Source organism: Tiliqua scincoides, chromosome 2 (assembly GCF_035046505.1).
Source record: "Tiliqua scincoides isolate rTilSci1 chromosome 2, rTilSci1.hap2, whole genome shotgun sequence".
NCBI classification, from domain to species: domain Eukaryota; kingdom Metazoa; phylum Chordata; class Lepidosauria; order Squamata; family Scincidae; genus Tiliqua; species Tiliqua scincoides.
The window spans coordinates 31,808,355-31,827,026 of NC_089822.1; the positions used below are offsets into that span (position 1 = coordinate 31,808,355).

The 18,672-nt window shown below is 44.0% G+C and overlaps 1 protein-coding gene across 1 annotated transcript; it reads left to right on the forward strand.

The window, feature by feature from the left end:
* The first annotated feature begins 1,374 nt into the window (after positions 1 to 1,374).
* Positions 1,375 to 18,471, forward strand: ENC1 (ectodermal-neural cortex 1). Its single transcript, XM_066614619.1, has 3 exons — positions 1,375 to 1,473; positions 8,389 to 10,191; positions 14,933 to 18,471. The coding sequence occupies exon 2, from the start codon at positions 8,401 to 8,403 to the stop codon at positions 10,168 to 10,170; it is 1,770 nt and encodes a 589-aa protein (XP_066470716.1). The 5' UTR covers positions 1,375 to 1,473; positions 8,389 to 8,400; the 3' UTR covers positions 10,171 to 10,191; positions 14,933 to 18,471.
* Positions 18,472 to 18,672: the final 201 nt, after the last annotated feature.

The window sequence follows — 18,672 nt, forward strand, 5'->3', positions numbered from 1 at the left end:
CTCATATTGTATTCACTTCATATTGTAATGGAAACTCAAACCAAACATGCACTTGTTCTGTGGGAAAATACATCCAGGAGTCACAACTCAATTTGGATTTGCGATCACACATTCACTGCAAACCAGGGCTTTTGTCAAGGCCCAAGCCTGGGATTCTGCAGGATCCCAGCAGCACGTGCCTGCTGAAAGGGGCAGGAGTTTCCTTCTGAGGCTTTAAAGCAGGCCAAGTGTGCTGCTGCCTCACCCCTACCTTCAAACTTTGGGGGCTAACAGAAACTCAGCATGTCCATGTTTGGGAGACCATGGCAAATTGAACAGAGAACAGGACCACCGTCAAACCTTGAAGTGGGTGGTGGGGTGAAATGGCACCCCTAATGCCAGAGTTTTAGGGGTTTTTTCATTAAAAATTTCCAAGGAAAACCTCTGTCCCGAGATGCTCCAGTTCAAGCATTTACACCAAGAAAATCCTTCAAAATCACCCACTGGACTAATTCCACACATTTGAAGGTGTTATGTTCTTCTTAGCAACTGGTGTGTGGGAGTATGGAAAATTTGGGGCATGGCCCAGCTCCACTTGCTTGCTGCCCAGGAGAACCAATCACCCTTGGGGCCAGTGTGCACCCCCTGGTATGGTGACTGCAGCAGTGCTTGTGAGTTTGCGAGATCCTGTGTGCCCAGTGTGTGCCTGATATTGTGACAGCAGCAGTGCTTGGGAGATTTCGAGATCCTGTGCGTGTGAGTCCAGGGTGCACCTCCTGCTATGGTGACTGCAGCAGTGCTTGTGAGTTTGCGAGATCTTGTGTGTGTAGGTCTTGTGTGTGTTTGTGTGTGCAGGTGGAGGCTTCAGACACAGCCTGTGAATTTGCAAGATCTTGTGTGTGTTTGTGTGTGCAGGTCTTGTGTGTGTTTGTGTGTGCAGGTGGAGGCTTCAGACACAGCCCTGCGCAGGGCAGCTCCATAAACCCACACACGGCTACCCTGGAGGTTTGCGGGCAGTGCTGACGGGCCCCGATCCCCGCCTCCTCGACGGAAGGGGACGCCTCTCCCAGGAGCTGCTGCCCGAAGCGCTTTCTCCCTCCCGCTTCCACGTGACGGGCTGGCTCCATCCCTCGGAGCTCCTGGGCGGCTCTACCTCCGCGCCCCCCCGCTCTTTGCATATGGGACCCTCCCCGCCGAGCAGCCCCATATACACGCCCTGCCCAGCGCCAGCCGCGGCCAGAGGAGGAGCGGGAGGCCAGGCGGCGGCAGCAGCAGCAGCTGAAGCAGGCGCGCTGCGGCCCCACCCCCTGCCTCAGGAGCCGCTCCAGCGCCGCCCCGCTTCCATCCAAACACGCCGAGGCGCTCGCGCGGGCAGGAGCTGCGGCTGCCTGGCGGAGGAAGCACAGCCGCGCCGAGGGACGCCGAGCGGAGCCGGGCTCCCATGCGTGAGCCGCGCCGCCCCAGGACGCGAGCGCCCCGCAGGAAGTGCCGGCTGTAAGTCGAAGCCTCTTCTGTCCCCTTCCCCGACCTGTTGCGGCGCTCGCGGCTCCCTGGAGGGCAGGCGCGGCGCGGGGCGCCCCCGGCGCGGAGGGAAGGTCGCCCTTGGCTGCCTGGGGACGGGCACTGCACTGCCAGCCCGAGCCCTGTCCGCATTACGCACCACTACGCGCCGATCTCCGTTCTCGGGCGGAGTGAGCCGGGCGCCTCTGAGCACGTGCAGAGTGCGGAACAAGACCCACAGCGCCCTGCCCGCAGAGCGGGGCTACCTATCCACACTTTCCTGGGAGCAGGCCCCATTGAATACCTTGGAGTAGACCCGAGGGGGAGTGCGGGTCAGAAAGGTGCAACTCCGGGGCAGGGGAGACTCTCCGCAGTTCTCCTGGGGAAGGTGGGCGTGAGGATGTTGCGCCTGGGTTGGATCGGGTCAGGAGGGACTGGCTGGGTCCCTGCAGGCAAGGCACGCTGCTTCCTCTCCCGGGCCACAGGAAGAGGGAGGGTGCGCTGCCTCCGCTTCCTTCCCTCTCTCTCTCTCTCTCTCTCTCTCTCCCTTCCCAGGGATGGCTCTGGGTCCGGTTTTTTTTACCCCTTCCCTTCAAAGCGAAGCGAAGCGCGAGGCAGCCGTTGCCACAGCTCCTTTCTGCTCCGTGGAGGCGCACATGCTCGCTGGGCTTTCTGGCAGCTGTGGAGCTGCAGATTGGCCAGGAGGTGGGGAAGGAGCCGAGGTGGGCATGTTTGAATTTCAGGCGCAATCGGTCCAGAAGTGGCTTTGATCAGTATCTCCCTAGAAGCCTGGACATCTTCAGTCCAGACGATGGCACGCTTGCCCTCCTTAGAAAGTTTGGAGGGTGTGTCTTTTAGGGTCACCATATGAACATGCCAAAAATAAATAGGATTCTGTGGACTTTGAGGGAGCCTGTATTTTATCCCTGATGCTGGGATGTTCTGAAATGGAGAGCACCACTTTTTAGCAGTGGGTGGTCAATGTAAACTGGACTTTTAAGCTTTGTGTGGGTGGGGGACTGCAATCCTATCCACGCTTTCCTGGGAGTAAGCCCCATTGACCATAATGGGACTTACTTCTGAGAAGACATGCCTAGGCTAGTAGGCATGCCTAGGCTCTCACTGTTTGTGTATTTACTGATAGCTCATCTGAATATCTAGAATGCCAAGCAGAGGAGTATCTGAATAATTTCCTGTGCTAGCTCAGGAAAGTGGACTCATCTGTATTTGTGCACTTTGGCTCTCATTGCAAACCTTGTAAGAAAATATAATAGTAAAGTTATTAGTAAAATATAATATTAGAAAATACAATAGTAAAGTAACTAGCATTGCTAATTGAACATTGAACTCTTCCTGAAATTATGTTTCTGTTCTGGCAGATAGAAGCCCAGTGATTTTTACATTGGCCAGTAAATTTTGGCTATGATCCAAAATTAGCAAACTGAGCACAAAGTGGAAGTTTTAGATCTGTCTGAACACAAGTACTGCACCTGTGAAAAGATATGAACTGTATCAATATTTGCGTAGCAGCCGCGTCTGCCCCTCCAGCAGCCCCTTTGAAGTGAGAGATGGTTGCGCACAGGAAGTAGAAGAGGAATTTTGCTTTAAGGTGTTTTCTTTCTAATTTGGTAGGGTTTTAATGATCCGTATGAAAAGCACAAAGTAAGGGGACGCCTTATTGAGTTGGCTGCTTGGAACAAGGTTTGTGCAAGACTTGAATTTTTCAGATTTCATCCTGAGTCTGAACACTCAGAAATCTATATACCTGTCAGTGTCTGCCCATATATAATTTTTTTTCCTGAGTGACTTTCAGAACAATGTGTTGAGTTATTGAATAGGCAGTGGAAAGACATTTCATGAATATGTTTGTTTATCTCTTGTTAGGCAAGTCAATTATTGCTCCTAATCATTTTTGTAACCTGTTACTCATTGACTTGGCAGAGACTCTCAGTTTCCTTGGAGACCAAGTAGAGTCATCAAGCTCACCAAACTGTGAGTTGGTGACAGAGATGGGGTTAGACATCTGCCATCCTGCCCTTCATATGAGTTTGCAAAACCATCTGATATGTTGATGTTGGAACCAGAATGCTGGTTTCATCCTTGCTCTGATCCAGTGAGGCATCTCTTTTGTTCGGAAAAGCTTAAAGTAGCAGCATGAGTATAAAGAGCATGAGCAATCAGTCGTATAATTGCTTTGGTCTGCCACCTACTGAATTTCTAATAATGTGGTGTTTCAGTTCAAGCTGCATTTTTTGGTGTGCATTTTTACTTGATCACTTTTTTTCTACATGTTGGTTTTTATGAGAAAAATTGCCTGAAGGGTGTTGCCTCATCTGTTTTTGCTCAGTGTCTTTGTGAATTACCTTTGCTAAATGTTTGAGGTTTACATAATTTGGAGCAGCAAATGAGGGAACAAAGAGTTTCAGTCTCGACTTGGAATGCAGTACAGCCTAGTTTATCCAGGTGGCATGTCTGGGACACTCCAAATGTCCAGATAATCAGAAGACTGTATCAGTGGGTGTGCTGTGTACATATAGCTTCATTTCATTGGAATCCCATGGGAGACTGTGGATGCAGTCAAAGACTTGATAACAGGGGTTCTATTGTGTTTTAATGTTGGGATGAAATGTATTAACACCAGTAACGGTGTCTTGTATGACAGTGTAGTTGGTGGTTCCTCTGAGAAGTATATGAGGGGTAAGGATGAGAAAATGGTTTAATTATCCTGAAATTGCAATTTTAGTGTGAAAGGTAAAATGCTTTGGTTAGGATTCGCAAAAACTTGATATGATGTGCACATATCCTCTTTCCCCATCCTGCATTGTTTGTTGACACTCTGCCTACAGGATGCTTTCATGTACAAATAGAGACCTAGATTAATTTTACAGTGATTCTGCCTCTTGGGATCCCATCACTTGGGATCCCATTGGGATGTTGAGCAGTCCACATCAGTGTGCTTCTTCTCTTGTCTATCCCTTCTCTTAAGAAGGTTATTTAAAGACCAGTTGTTAATTGCAGTTCAGAGGAACCTCATGGGACAGTCTGATGTTAAGCTTTATGCCTTTACATTTAAGGCATTTAGGCATGCATTTACATTTAAGGCATGTGTGTAATGTAAATGTAGATTTACCTCTTCATTATACACATGCCCTCCTGTGTGATGCTTAAGACCACACCCAGGACTGGCCCACGATCTCCAGAAGTGACATGCCAAATGTGCCAGTCTCATTTCTGACTCCTGAATTGGAAAAGTAAGACAGGGATGGAGCAGGAGAGGAAGCGTAGAAGTGAGAAGGGTGGTGAGCTATATTAGAACATCTGCATCTAGTTTTTGTACTTTTTAACTGATGGCAGTGTGTGTGTGTGTGTGTGTGTGTGTGTGTGTGTGTGTGTGTGTGTGTGTGTGTGTGTGTGTGTTTAAGGTTCTGAGTGCCTTCTTCCTGTCAGTGGCTCCTTCTGGTAAGGTCTGACCCTACAGTAAACTTTGGATGGACAGTCCTCTTTCTGCATAACACCATGCAGATGACGCACATTTTTCTGTAGTAAAGAAAAATGGATTTCCTTCTAGATGTATGATTCTCATTGATTTCAGTGAGTTCAGAGGTTGAGGAACATTAGTGACATTTGGAGGCATTAAATTTCTCCATGAGTCAGGCCAGTCAAGAAGAATACAGGGCTTTTATATTTAATGATGATATGCATGCTAACGCTTTGAAAAATAGCTTTATAGCCTGCTCCATTTTGCAGCTATAGCTCTGTACCTGATGAGTATTAACTGATATCATTAACTGATCATATCCTCTAACATCCATGTTTCTAGACTGTAGACCCCTTGGGGCAGGGACCTATCCTCTTAGCTGTTGTAAAGTATCATGTAAATGCCAATATGGGAGCGGAGTTCTTGAAGATAAACATTTGGCGGCAGGTAAACGTTAATCCAGGATTAGTTTCTGGGGCTCAGATTAACACGATTATTTGTGTGATAATTTGATTAGCTGGAATGGCGAAGAACAAGTATACTTGTTTATGTATAATCTCGTATTTGTGGTATCTCATCTATATTTTTTGTAGTAGCATTCTTGGCTACTTGCACTGTACCATGTTTTAGTTCATGGAGAAATGGGAAATATGATATACCCCAAATACATTGTTCAGATAATGTGACTGTTTTGCAAAATGCAAGGCAAAAAGGAAATCCATATTTACAGTGCTGGTCATTCCCTACAATGGTCACCAAGCAACCAGAAATTGCTGTTTGACTATCAAAGTATGCCTTACACCTAGTGCTGACTGAGGTGTGCTTCTTAAACTGTGGGTTATTGGTGTCAGTTTATGCACCTATCCTCAAGTTAAGCACTTACGCTCCAAGATCCCTGGGACTTCATTCTGAGTAACTAATGATTATGTTTGGGTTGAAAGACTTAAAAACACTTTGGTCTCATAGCAGTGTCAGTGTGTGCTTAATGGAGGGCAATGCCCCTCTTCCATGACGAGCTAGAATAATAGCTGACACTACCTCCACAAGGGCTACCAAACATGTGTGGAAAGTGAAACAGGATACTTTTCATATATTGGTGGAAAAACGTTTATAAGTAAATGCATACATAATGGAGTAGGAGTGTGAGTGGTCAGTTGTTCTGGCTGGGCCCTTGCTTCTTTTTTTACTACTTGTAGAAACTCCTCACTTGCCTTCTCTTTAGGGCATTGTGTCTATAATCAGGATGTGGACATCCTGCATGCTAATTGATACTTATTTCAAAACATTTTTAAATCACTTTTCCTAACCAAAGGGAAAACTCAAGGTGGTTTACAAAAAGCAGGACATTGGTACAATTGCCAGATTAAAACAAAGAGTCCAGACTAATCAATGTAACAACATTGAGCGGAAGGCAACATATCGAGCAGAAAACAAACCAGCAGTTAAAGGTCTGCTGAAATAGAGAAGTTTTAACACCCTTATGGAATACAGTACTGTACCAAAACAGAAGGGGGCAGTTCTGATCTCAGCTGGAAGGGAATTCCACAGTTCAGCACCAAGGCAGAGAAGCCTGCTCTCCTTGCTCTCTAAATTCTGTGTTTCTAAGGTCTGATCAAGTATTCTGTGAGTCAGTTTCCTCAGGTATTCTGTGAGTCAGTTTCCCCAGTCCATGGAAACAAGCTCACAGGCAAGGCACAGCCTAGCAGAGATAGCCAGATTGTGTGGTCGCAAAGAGACCCCTTGGGCCATGATCCCTGGGATCCTGAAGAGGCCCCAAGGGCCATGATCCCTGGGAGCAACCTTTCTGGAATGCAGTGGAAGGCCTGCAGAGACCAAGTCAACACCAAAGTATATGACTGAGGAGACCAGGGAAGAGGCCTCTTCACCAAGGCCCATAACCTCCATGTCCATAGGCAGGCAGGCAGGCTGGGCAGAGCCCACACATATCACCTGCTGCCAGACACTGCTGTGGCCACACAGCCACTCCCACAAGGCACCCTATGCATATGTCACATGCTGCAGGGTAGCCTGCCACCAGCTGTCCTTGGTGGTTTACCCAAAGGTTCAGCCAGTTTCATGGAGATTGTGACGAATGATATATCATTCTGTCCTTTGAACCTCCTTCACTCCTGCTGTGACCTAACCTTTGGAGACTCAGGCTTATGTGGGCTGCTGTGTTCCTCTGAAACCTGAATCAAAGCTGGTCTGACCTGTGTAGTAGGTGGACCCCACCCCATTGGTGTTGAAACTCAGTTCTGACTGAGGGAGTTCTCCACTGTGGTCAAAATGTGGCAGCTGCTCTTTGTCCTAGCTAACAGATGTTCTCTGCTCCCCCAAAGTCTCCCATCCCCACGTTCCTAAAGAAGGCAGAATACCTCAACTTGAACCCAGGACCTATAATTAGATTTGTTTGAAAACATTTATTTTATTCAGAAGTAAGCCCATGGAAACAAACCCCTCTGCCTATAATAAAGGCTTGTTAGGCTGCAAGTTTCTTTCCCCAGTCTGTCCAGCTTATAGAGTCACATTGTCACAACTTGTATCCCTATCTTGTCACCAAATCTCATAGCCTTTCAGTTGCACTGAAGTTTGGCTGTCCTTGGTGGTTTACCCAAAGGTTCCTTGAGAAAATATGAACCTGTGTGCTTTCTGAAAGAAGATGTGGAGGGGTTGTTTGGGGATCCTCTGGAGATTAGTGGCCTTTTTTATTTCCCCCTTAAAAATTTGGGGAAGACTGGGGAGCAACTTGTGTTTTAGCATGTAATTAAGTCACAGTGCTTGCAGTCTTGGAACATTAGCTGCTGAAGACAGAGATGTATAGCTCTGGGGTAGAATCAGCCCTTAACAGTAGGGCAATTGAACATAACATAAAAATATACCAGGATGAATTTTTCTCTGTCATACGTTTTCTTTTTTTTTAAATTGGACTTCCTTATTTATCTTAATGAGTTAATTTGTGGGTGTTCCGTGCACCATGCAATATTTCAAATTCCTGCAAGTAGTGTTTCATGCTGCTTTATGATTCAAAGCAAGTGACTGTTTAAGGTGTGCGTATTTTGTGAATCTGCTGCTCTTTGTAGTAGAAGTGTGAGGAAGAGCAGAGCTTTGTGTGTGTCTTTCCCCTTCTCATTCGGTTTCACATTGCCATCTTTTAGTGCCATGAGAGTGGGAGAGCTGGTTTGCCCAGATGAACCAGTTGTCTTGAGCAATATTTTTTAGAATGTGCCATTTAAGAAATTCATTTAAAAAAAAACTACAAATGGGCATTGAGTTCTTTGTCCTTGGCTTCCAATTCACATTGCTCAGAATACTGTTATGCTTTGCAGGCTGGGAAAAACCCTCACATAATTACTTGTTTAAAAGTTATCTTGCACTGTTCTCCTGAAACTTCTTAACTTGTGTCTGTGTGTGTCTTTTTCAATTTGTTTTAGGTGTGGAAGAAAATGTCTGTCAGCATGCATGAGAATCGCAAGTCCAGAGCCAGCACTGGCTCCATAAACATATATTTATTCCACAAATCGTCTTATGCTGATAGTGTCCTCACTCATCTAAACCTTTTGCGTCAACAACGCCTCTTTACAGATGTACTCCTCCATGCTGGGAAGAGGTCCTTCCCTTGCCACAGAGCTGTCCTAGCTGCTTGCAGTCGCTATTTCGAAGCAATGTTCAGTGGAGGACTCAAAGAGAGTCAAGCCAGTGAAGTCAACTTCCATAACTCTATCCATCCAGAGGTTCTAGAACTACTCTTGGACTATGCTTATTCCTCCAGGGTCATCATCAATGAGGAAAATGCAGAGTCTCTTCTCGAGGCTGGTGACATGCTGGAGTTCCAAGACATCAGAGATGCATGTGCTGAATTCTTGGAGAAAAACCTTCATCCCACTAACTGCCTTGGCATGCTGCTTCTATCGGATGCTCATCAGTGTACCAAACTTTATGAGCTCTCTTGGAGTATGTGCCTTAGCAACTTCCAGACCATTAGCAAAAGTGATGATTTTCTGCAGCTTCCAAAAGACATGGTTGTGCAGCTCTTGTCTAGTGAAGAATTGGAAACCGAAGATGAGCGGTTGGTGTACGAGTCTGCCATGAGCTGGGTTAACTATGACCTAAATAAACGGCACTGTTATCTCCCTGAACTGTTGCAGACTGTGAGACTGGCTCTTCTTCCAGCCATTTATCTGATGGAGAATGTTGCCGCTGAGGAGCTTATCACCAAACAGAGGAAGAGCAAAGAGGTTGTAGAAGAAGCAATAAGGTGCAAACTGAAGATTTTACAGAATGATGGTGTAGTCACTAGCCTGTGTGCAAGACCTCGAAAAACAGGTCATGCCCTATTTCTTTTGGGAGGACAAACTTTTATGTGTGACAAATTGTATCTGGTGGACCAAAAAGCAAAGGAGATCATTCCAAAAGCTGATATCCCTAGCCCAAGGAAGGAGTTCAGTGCGTGTGCCATTGGCTGTAAAGTCTATATCACTGGTGGTCGTGGATCGGAAAATGGAGTCTCTAAGGATGTTTGGGTTTATGATACCCTTCATGAAGAGTGGTCCAAGGCTGCTCCCATGCTAGTAGCTCGGTTCGGCCATGGTTCCGCTGAACTCAAACACTGCCTGTATGTTGTGGGCGGACACACAGCAGCCACGGGTTGTCTTCCAGCTTCTCCTTCAGTATCTTTGAAACAGGTAGAACAATACGACCCTGTGACCAACAAATGGACAATGGTCGCCCCGCTTCGAGAAGGCGTAAGCAACGCAGCTGTAGTCAGTGCAAAGTTGAAACTATTTGCTTTTGGTGGCACCAGCGTCAGTCATGATAAGCTCCCCAAAGTTCAGTGTTATGACCTGTGTGAAAACAGATGGACAGTACCAGCTACCTGCCCCCAGCCTTGGCGATACACAGCTGCAGCTGTTCTGGGGAACCAGATTTTTATCATGGGTGGGGATACTGAATTTTCTGCATGCTCAGCATATAAATTCAACAGTGAGACGTACCAGTGGACTAAGGTGGGCGATGTGACAGCCAAGAGAATGAGCTGCCATGCAGTAGCATCTGGAAACAAGCTGTACGTCGTTGGAGGATATTTTGGCATCCAGAGGTGCAAAACTTTAGATTGTTACGACCCCACACTGGATGTGTGGAACAGCATAACTACAGTACCCTACTCACTAATTCCCACTGCATTTGTGAGCACCTGGAAGCATCTTCCTTCCTAACTGCATGTGTGGCCTACACAGGTGAGAAACCACACCTGCAAGTATAAATGGTTGTTTTACCTTTGTGTAGTGCATCTTATCTGTAGGTGTCAAGAGAATAAGTGTTAATTGTAGTGCTTTCCCAGAGGGGGAATAGGAAACAGGAAAGGAGTATTCAGTGAGTGTTCTGTCAAGTTAAGACAGAAGCCCTACCTTGGGGGAATGCACAAGGGTTTTGCTCAACACTGAGCAGTCCCACTGTCCTTTGTTTTGCATTTGTATGGCCATTGTAATGGGTACTAGGCAATCACAGGTACAACCTCCAATAAAAACACTTCTTTCAGTTCCTGTGATCACAAGAATTGGTTTTGGATATAACCATTATTGCCTGTATGTGCCTGAGAACATTTTGTTCTAGAGGCTGCTTGACCAGGTGGTGTGGCTGGAGGGGGGGCCAAGCATCCAGCCTGGCAGGGAGCCTCAGCGAGGAGGGCAAGCAGCCCATACGGCTCCGTTCCCCCCCCCCGTGGGAACGGCTCCAAAAGGAGGGGCCGCTTGCCCACAGCGCTGAGGCTTCCTGGCAGGCTGGGTGATCCACCCCCCCCCTCCAGCCACGCCACTGGCTTGACCTAGAACAAAATGTCCATAGATAATTGTAACATATATTGCTATATATATGGCAGCTAGGGGAGAAGTACAATGAAATGACCTTTTAACAACCCAATTTAATGTCCTTTTTCCCCTTAAATGAAGATAATATGAACTGCATGAGATCAGCATGTTCATATATTATAAACCAGGCTCCTCCAATTATGGTTCATTGCTAACCATATGTACTTGGGAAATAATTGAAACAATAATTGAAATAATATGTTTCTGATTTTGGAGCAAGCAGTATAGTGAATGACATATAAGCAGTATAGTGAATGACGTATATAGTGAAGTATCAGCAGGCAGCCATTGACAGCTTGCACGGACTACCTTTAAACAAACCATGATCATTTGCATGTAACGGGACAAAGTGAAGTTGTAACATTTAAGCAGAAAGCATCTGCTGCTGGTGGGGGAGGAGTCTGATGGTGAATCATGTTGACCTTATGCTTATAAGAAGTCTTGCCATTTGGCTCAAGTAGTAACTTGGTCTGCAATTTACAGCGTTACAAAGCACATAAATTCAGCTTTATAGTTTAGTGCAGTGGCCCAAATTCACACCTGATAATGTGGGCAGGTGCAACACCAGTGACTTCAGTGGAATGGCATCTGCTTGCAAGCAAGTTGCTCACGCAGCTGGCTGTGCAGGCTTTTTTTTTTTTTTGTAAACTGTTCATGCAAACATTTTTCTCCTTCTGATGTCTTTGCATTTTGAAATGTCAAAGAAACCTTCCTTGCAATGTAATCTTTTCTTAGCAGCAGGCCAGACATTGCTCTACTCTAAACCTGATTTTTTCACTCTTCCAGAATTGCAAAGGTTGAACTGAAATTGCATTCTTAAGCACATTTACTTGGAGGTGCCATTGAACCTGCAAACTGATCCTAACGATATTTATACAGAAATGAGCTTCAAATATCCTAAAGTATGTAATAGCCCAGTCCTATGCATGTTTACTTGAAAGGAAATCCCACTAAGTTCAATGGGACTTCCTCCCAGGTAAGTGTGCACAAATGGCAGTGTTAATTTTACTCGGCAGTTCCCAAACTTACTGCTGCTGCAATGTCCTCAGAAGTAAGTGATGGTGACATGAAATGCGTTGTGCGATGACATCATCAACAGACACTCACCTTCAGGTTCAGAGGTAATCACAAGCCTTCAAACAGCAGTAAGAGGATCAGAGCTGGCAGGAGGCCTTTCCCCAACACACAGATTTTGTGTGCTGCAGCTCTACTTGCTGCACTGAACCTCCTGCTGTTTGCCAGGGCAGTGGGTGGCCCATGACACCTGGACAAGTGCCTCTTGACACACACTTTGGGAACTGCTGTTGTACCTAGTAAGCTGTCAATATTTTAATAAACTAAAAAAAACCCCTTCAAACTACATTAACTAGTAGGTTACTCCAGTGTAAGTGGTTCAACTATGACAGTTCGTGTTGCCTAAATAGACCCATTCCCTGTAATTTTGTTTGGCATTTGGAAGCTGCATTATGGAGTCATAAAACCAGTCTGATTGAAGGACTCCTTGGCATAATTCCTTCCTTTGGAAGGCTAATGTTGGTAGTCAGATTAAAAGAAACTGGCTCCTTCAATAAAAGTAGAACAATCTGTTCTCTTTGTTACAGAGTGAATAACCCACAAGGAGAGTCATTTAGAAAGAGTTGTAAAACCTTGTGTGAGCTGGTCTCTTGAAGTGCAAGTACATCAGGCAATGTGGTTGGAAACCTGCAAGCTGTGCTTGTCATCCAAATGATTGTCCTTCCCTTTTGTCCCAAAGAACTCAAGGTTGTGCACATGAGCCTTGTCCACTTTTACTCCCCAATACTACTACATGGGGTAGTCTGTCTAGTCCAAGTGGAGCACTTCCTCCTGTATTACAACTGTGACCACTTTCCTTCAGAAAGCTGAGTTGTTGGTATGATGCTCCCAGTGGTATTTCATCAAAGCACTGTTCCAGTCTTAACTTCTCTAGAACTATAGGATAGATGCTTCCAGACCATTCACTTGGATCATAGTGGATCCTGCTGGACCTTAATCTGTGTTTGGTTCCAGTGGAAGACTTGAATAAACAGGCCAGGCTGTAGGTTTCTGCACAGCAGCAATGCTCAGCTGATTTAGTAGGAAATAACTTGTGTGTTCTCAGGGTTATGTCTATAAAAACAGTTCTGCCCTCAAGTTGAGTGACTAAACATCTGTAACTTTTCCATCATTACTCTCTCCTATGTTCTTTGTGTTCTTTGCTTGCTCGTCTCTCTCACATCAATAATTTAGTTTTTCTATATGGAAGGGGTTTCACAAAATACTATCACAGTATCTCTTACAACAACCCTGTAATGGATGTTAGTTTTTATCATCTACATATTGCAGAAAGTGGGTAAGGATGGTAGAGCTGTAGTGTAAATTTCCCATAGCTCAGAAATTAAGCACATCGATCAACAAGCTTCTTATATTCCAGTAGGGAAAGAGCTAGGTCTGTCTCTTCAAATCACACTGTCTGTAATCTGTTTCAGTGGAGAGTAATGCAATCTTGGAAATAATGAATTCTTAGACTCAGAGCTGTGCCAAGACAAATACTAACATATACTTTCAAGATTGCCCTGAATTGTTTTAAGTAAGGAAAAAAATGAGAATGTATATTCTGTGTATATTTAAAGGGCTGCCTTTGCACGTTAATAAGGGCACAGAGCGAACTTGCTTGCTGTACTGTTTTTTCCAACCCCCCTCCCTCCAGCAATTCCTGAGCTTCTATAATGCGTTAAGATAACTGAATGGATGCAGCTCTAGACTGCAGTCTCTAGGGCTGCATACTCATCCAACTAGTAGATTTTTACTGGCTCCTGCTGCTTTGTCAGTGGGAGGGAGGGATAGAAAGGAAATTACTTCTGATTGTGCTCTGTTTTCATGGTGCTGTGTGGCCCAGCCTGACAGGAGCTAGGAAGATCTTAGTCTGCTTTCTTTTCTCAGACTTTCAGGCTCTTGAGTGGTATTCTCCACTCCTCCAACGGGGGGGGGGTTGACTCTGAGTGATCTGTAAGCTGTACATGATGACTGGAACCATTACACTGGTGAAGTGGAAGTTGCATGGGGCAAAAGTGACATAGAAGACTCGGAGTATTTCAAGGTGGGGGTCTGCCTTTAATCTGCAAACTAGGACCACAGCATTGTCTTGAATGCTGTGTCTGTTCCTTGAATGCTTGTCTTCTGTTCCTGGGGCACAACAGTGTTCTTTAAGATTGAATTTAGCTTTCAGGAACACTCATGTATGTTCAAATCAATCGCACCAAGTAAACTGGAGCAGTTTTGTAATTACCGCCAGTGGAAATCCCATCAAACTTTGCCTCATGCATTCTGGCAGCGCTATTAATTGCTACTTTAAAAATCAGCATGGTGCCTGGTTTGAAAACTTGCTCCAAGTATAATGGAGTGAGAAGGTGGACTGTGGATGCCAGACCACGACATCCCAAGCCAATATTTTGCACTGAATAATCAACTTGCAGAAAAGCTTTCAACAGGGATGCATTGAAGCATGCTATATTGTCACATGACAAAGCACAGTTCTGACATAATGAATAGCAGAAATGTTTTAAATAAGAGGATTAATATGTCTGCCATTCATATGCTGAATCCATTCTATTCAGGATTCTCCATGGTTAACAGAGGGCAATGGTTAGAGATTCTCTTCTCCAACAGGGCTGGCTTTTTTCCTTGGTGACAAAAAATTTGGCACATGGCCAAGTGGGTCTCCTGCAACCTGGGCCAGGCAACTTCCTTTAGTTGGAAAGAGATTGCATTAGATGGTTTTTGACTCTATCCCTGCCATGTTATTTGTTCATGTAGCTCAATTGAATCCTTGATACTGACTCTATTGTACTGAAACACTGCTGTTTTCTCAAGTAATTTTTATTAAGCAGAAACTTAAACTGTCAGAAGGAATTGCAGAATGGTGTCAGAATTAATTGAAGTGGCAGAATATGACTTTAAATAAGTGTCTTTTAAAATGTTAATAAAGTAATCAGCGAATTGCACAGATCCCTAAAAAGGCATCATTTTTTAATACAGAAAAAGACGTAGCCTTTATTTGAATGGTGGCAAAAAATAAAATAACATCTAATTCCTTTTTCCTTCTTGTTTTCAGTTGTTTGGTGAAGAAATGTTGGAACTTCAGCTGTGACAAAGTGGCTTTTATGAAGAAAAACTTTTTTTTTCCTGAGTTTGAAGAAAAATCTTCTGCACCTTCTAAATTCTTAAAGCTGGAAATGAAGGAATGGGAGGGGAAAACTGTCTTCAGTATATCAGCACATGGTTTAACTATGAATGAATGAACCTGTGATCTGGTCCCTATGTTAGTAATTGTGGATTAATGTCAAGTTTAATCAGCCCTTCAAAGCAGGGGGAGGCGGCAGGGGGAAGCTGGACTTTTCAGAGTGGCACAACACAGCACATCCCTCAATTTTCATGGACTTTGCTGTTTGTGTGTGAAATTTGAAATGGTTGTCACCTCTCTTTGTGACAGTTTGAAGTGTCAGCAGCAGCTGCAGTGAGTATGGGCCAGGTCTGGAGCAGTGAGATGTCTTTGTGAATGAAGATGCAGCTGAATCCCCTGCCTTGGGGACAGGCTTCTTTTCCTAGGCAGTGCCTGGAGGATCAGTTTAAATTGCCAAGCTGTATTGTTGTCACTGTGGCAAGTGATGTCCTTGTGAAGGAGCAGCACAACTTTAAAAAACAAAAACAAAACAAAAAGCTTTTGCAGCATTTATGGGTGAAGGGAAATATCTTTCCCCACCTTTTGATTTTTTTCTCTTGTATTTATTAATTCCCTTGACTGTCCTGCTCCTAATGGTTACTTGTTGTAGATATAGCTATTTATTGTTCAGTGCTTGCATGCTGAAACAATGCCTTCAGTTGTCTTCAAGTTATAAGGGCTTTTGTGAATCGTATGTTTTGCACATTCTGTGGTCTCTGACTTGCTCTGCTGCACAAGAAAAAGGCTGAGTAATATTTAAGGAGAGATTGGAAAATGAAGTGGGGGGGTCAGAAATTGAAGGATTACAAGGCAGGATCTTAAATTACACACATACTAAAAGGAAGAAGCCATGGAGGTCACTTTCTCAGACTACAGACTCCCCAGGTTACATGTGGTGTAGTTGCTGATAGTATCCCTGTTACACTTTATTTGCCTAGCCATGCCTTTTTGAATGAAGTCATCTGGAAAAGGCCGCTGTAAATTTACAGCTTTCTTCTTGTGCAGTTACATCACTGCTGGAAAGAGGGGTGGAAACCCTGCAGAATTTCTGTGCAGAGCCTTCTTCTTGGTGGTATTCCAATTTTTTTGTTTTATTTATTTATTTATTTTTTTAGAAGAAGTTGATCTGACCAAGGAATTTCTTTCTTTCTTTCTTTCTTTCTTTCTTTCTTTCTTTCTTTCTTTCTTTCTTTCTTTCTTTCTTTCTTTCTTTCTTTCTTTCACCTCAAAGATTGGAAGCAAGATGGACCAATGAGAAGACAACTTAATTTTTTTTTTAAAAAAAAATTTACACTAACTGGAGTAGTTCATCTCCTTGGACTGAAATCACATTAATGCACCCTGCTCCACCATATAAAATAGGACTCAACAGAATTGGTAGGATGATAAAGAAGAAAAGATTTCTGAAATGTCCCCATTGAGGTTTTTGATTTTTACTCTTGACTTCCAAACTAGATCACCCTTCTCATTTTTCACACACAGTTTATTTGCCAGACTTTTATGGCAGTAGGCACTATTGTGTTGTATCTCCATCTAGGTTGTGTGTGTGTGTGTTTTTTTTTTTCTCTCATAAGAATTGGTACGGCCCATACAACATGAAGCTGCCAGTCTCCATTGTGCTTGGTTGTCTTGTCTTAACGTTGTATAAGCAAAATTTACTTTTGAGATGCATGCATGCATGCTTAAAAAGTTATGATGATGATAATGCCTGCCTACATGATGATGCTGATGTAGCTCAACTCTTTGACAGATCTCACCATATGGAAAACATTACTCCGTTCAGTCTTAAGAATTTTCTCATCCTGCCATAGGCTAATATTCCTGACTTGCTATATATTCACTTCTTATGTAATGTCTTATATAAGAAATGAATGAGTGTGCAATTTTGCAAGTGAGCTGAGCTGTGGTTCTCCTCAACATGGTTAGCTGAAAGGTTTCTGAGGATTATTTCTGTAGTTCAGAGTACCTTAAACTTTGTCAAAACCACATAAATTAGAGCAGTGTCTTGCAGTACAAGTTCCTGCGTTTACTTAGGTTAGAGCTGTACAAGGGAGACTACTCACTGAGGTTCCATGTCTGGCATTTAGGGGTGGAAAAGACCCTTGTTTGAAACAATGGAGAGTTGCAGACAGTCAGGAGAGACAATACTGAACAAGAATCTGACTTGGTATAAGTCAACTTCATTTGCTTGAAGGTCTTCCAGATGAAAAATAATGCACTCTGCTGCATAAATACTAAATGCATGGGGTAGGGGGAAAGAGGAAAGACAACACTGCTCGGTTAGGTACTGAGATATGTCTGTCAAGGCCCGTGTGCTTAGTACATCTGCACTGAAATGCAGAAGGAGTCGAGATACAATTCATTCCTAGGCATTCTGCTCTGAAAGTGACCCTCCAACATTTTTTTCTTTTGGCTTCACTGTGGTCTTGCAGTTAAGAATGGCTGCTGCAGTTTGGCTGTGAAAAGTACTCTATGTAATTACATGAAATGTGCATAGAAGGATTTCTTTAAAATTAGTATGGAGAACAGTTGGCCTCCCTTCAATAATACACAATTGTCTACATCCCTGCTCCAAATCGGTTCAGTTTTTATAAAGTCTACCACTAAAACTCCAGAGTGGTATGCAAGAGTTGTCCCTGGACTTGGGGATCTCTCTGAACTTGCATGCAGCTTAAGCAAAGCACTGCTGAACTGTGTGTTTTGTATTCACTTAGCACAGGCATGAATGACTCAAGGTGTTTGAGTAAGGGGCGAACAAAGGGAATAGATAAGAATTCTATCTGCAGCCATGCTCTATATAGTGTTCAGCTTATGACACAAATCTGTTTTGTAAGTTTTCCTAAAGCATCTGAAGTTTCTGCAGTTGTATTTCAAAGCAGTGGTTTTCTTTCAAGTCATTGGATTGAATTCCTCAGTATAGGTTGAAGGGAACTGAAAGTCAGGGTGGGCCTCTAGTCCTGCAAGCGAGTATTTTGGGCTCCCCTTCTTTGAATTGACGTGGGAATTCTGGCTTGCTTCTTGGCCATTGCAATCTGAAAAACAGCTCACACTTCCAAGACAAATGCAATTCACACAAGAGTGCACACAAAAACCTTGGCATAAGACGAGAAAGTTCTTTGCATTTTGTGGGCCAGTTGCTGTGGAAACCTACAACAAAGGACAGCCTACCACTTCTGGTATAATTGTGTAGCCCCTTTTCTCCAGGCCTGACACCTGTCTGAATAAGAGTGATTGGAGCTGAATAGTGTCTCTTGTCTGACAATTGAAGATGCGGTTCACGTACAGAAAAAGGAAAGCCGTAAAAGTGAAGAAGTAAAATGTCTTATGTCGTGTCTCTTTGTTTGCTACTACATTTTGAGGTTTTGTAAAACTGCATTTTTTTCACAATGTGAAACTGAAGGTCAATAAATTATTAGAGATTTTCTCTTCAATGAGCAAGTTTGTTTGAAGTTTTATTTTCCTTGCAAAAAAAAAAATGTTTGGATCCATTTATAACTCCCGTCGTCTTAATAAAAAAGGGCATCTTCAACTAGGAGTTCACTGATTTGTTTTAAATGTCTGCTTCAGTTACACTTGGGATGTCCCCCTTTGTTCTGTCCTGTCACTCTTATTATGAACTAGCTCTGGAAGTT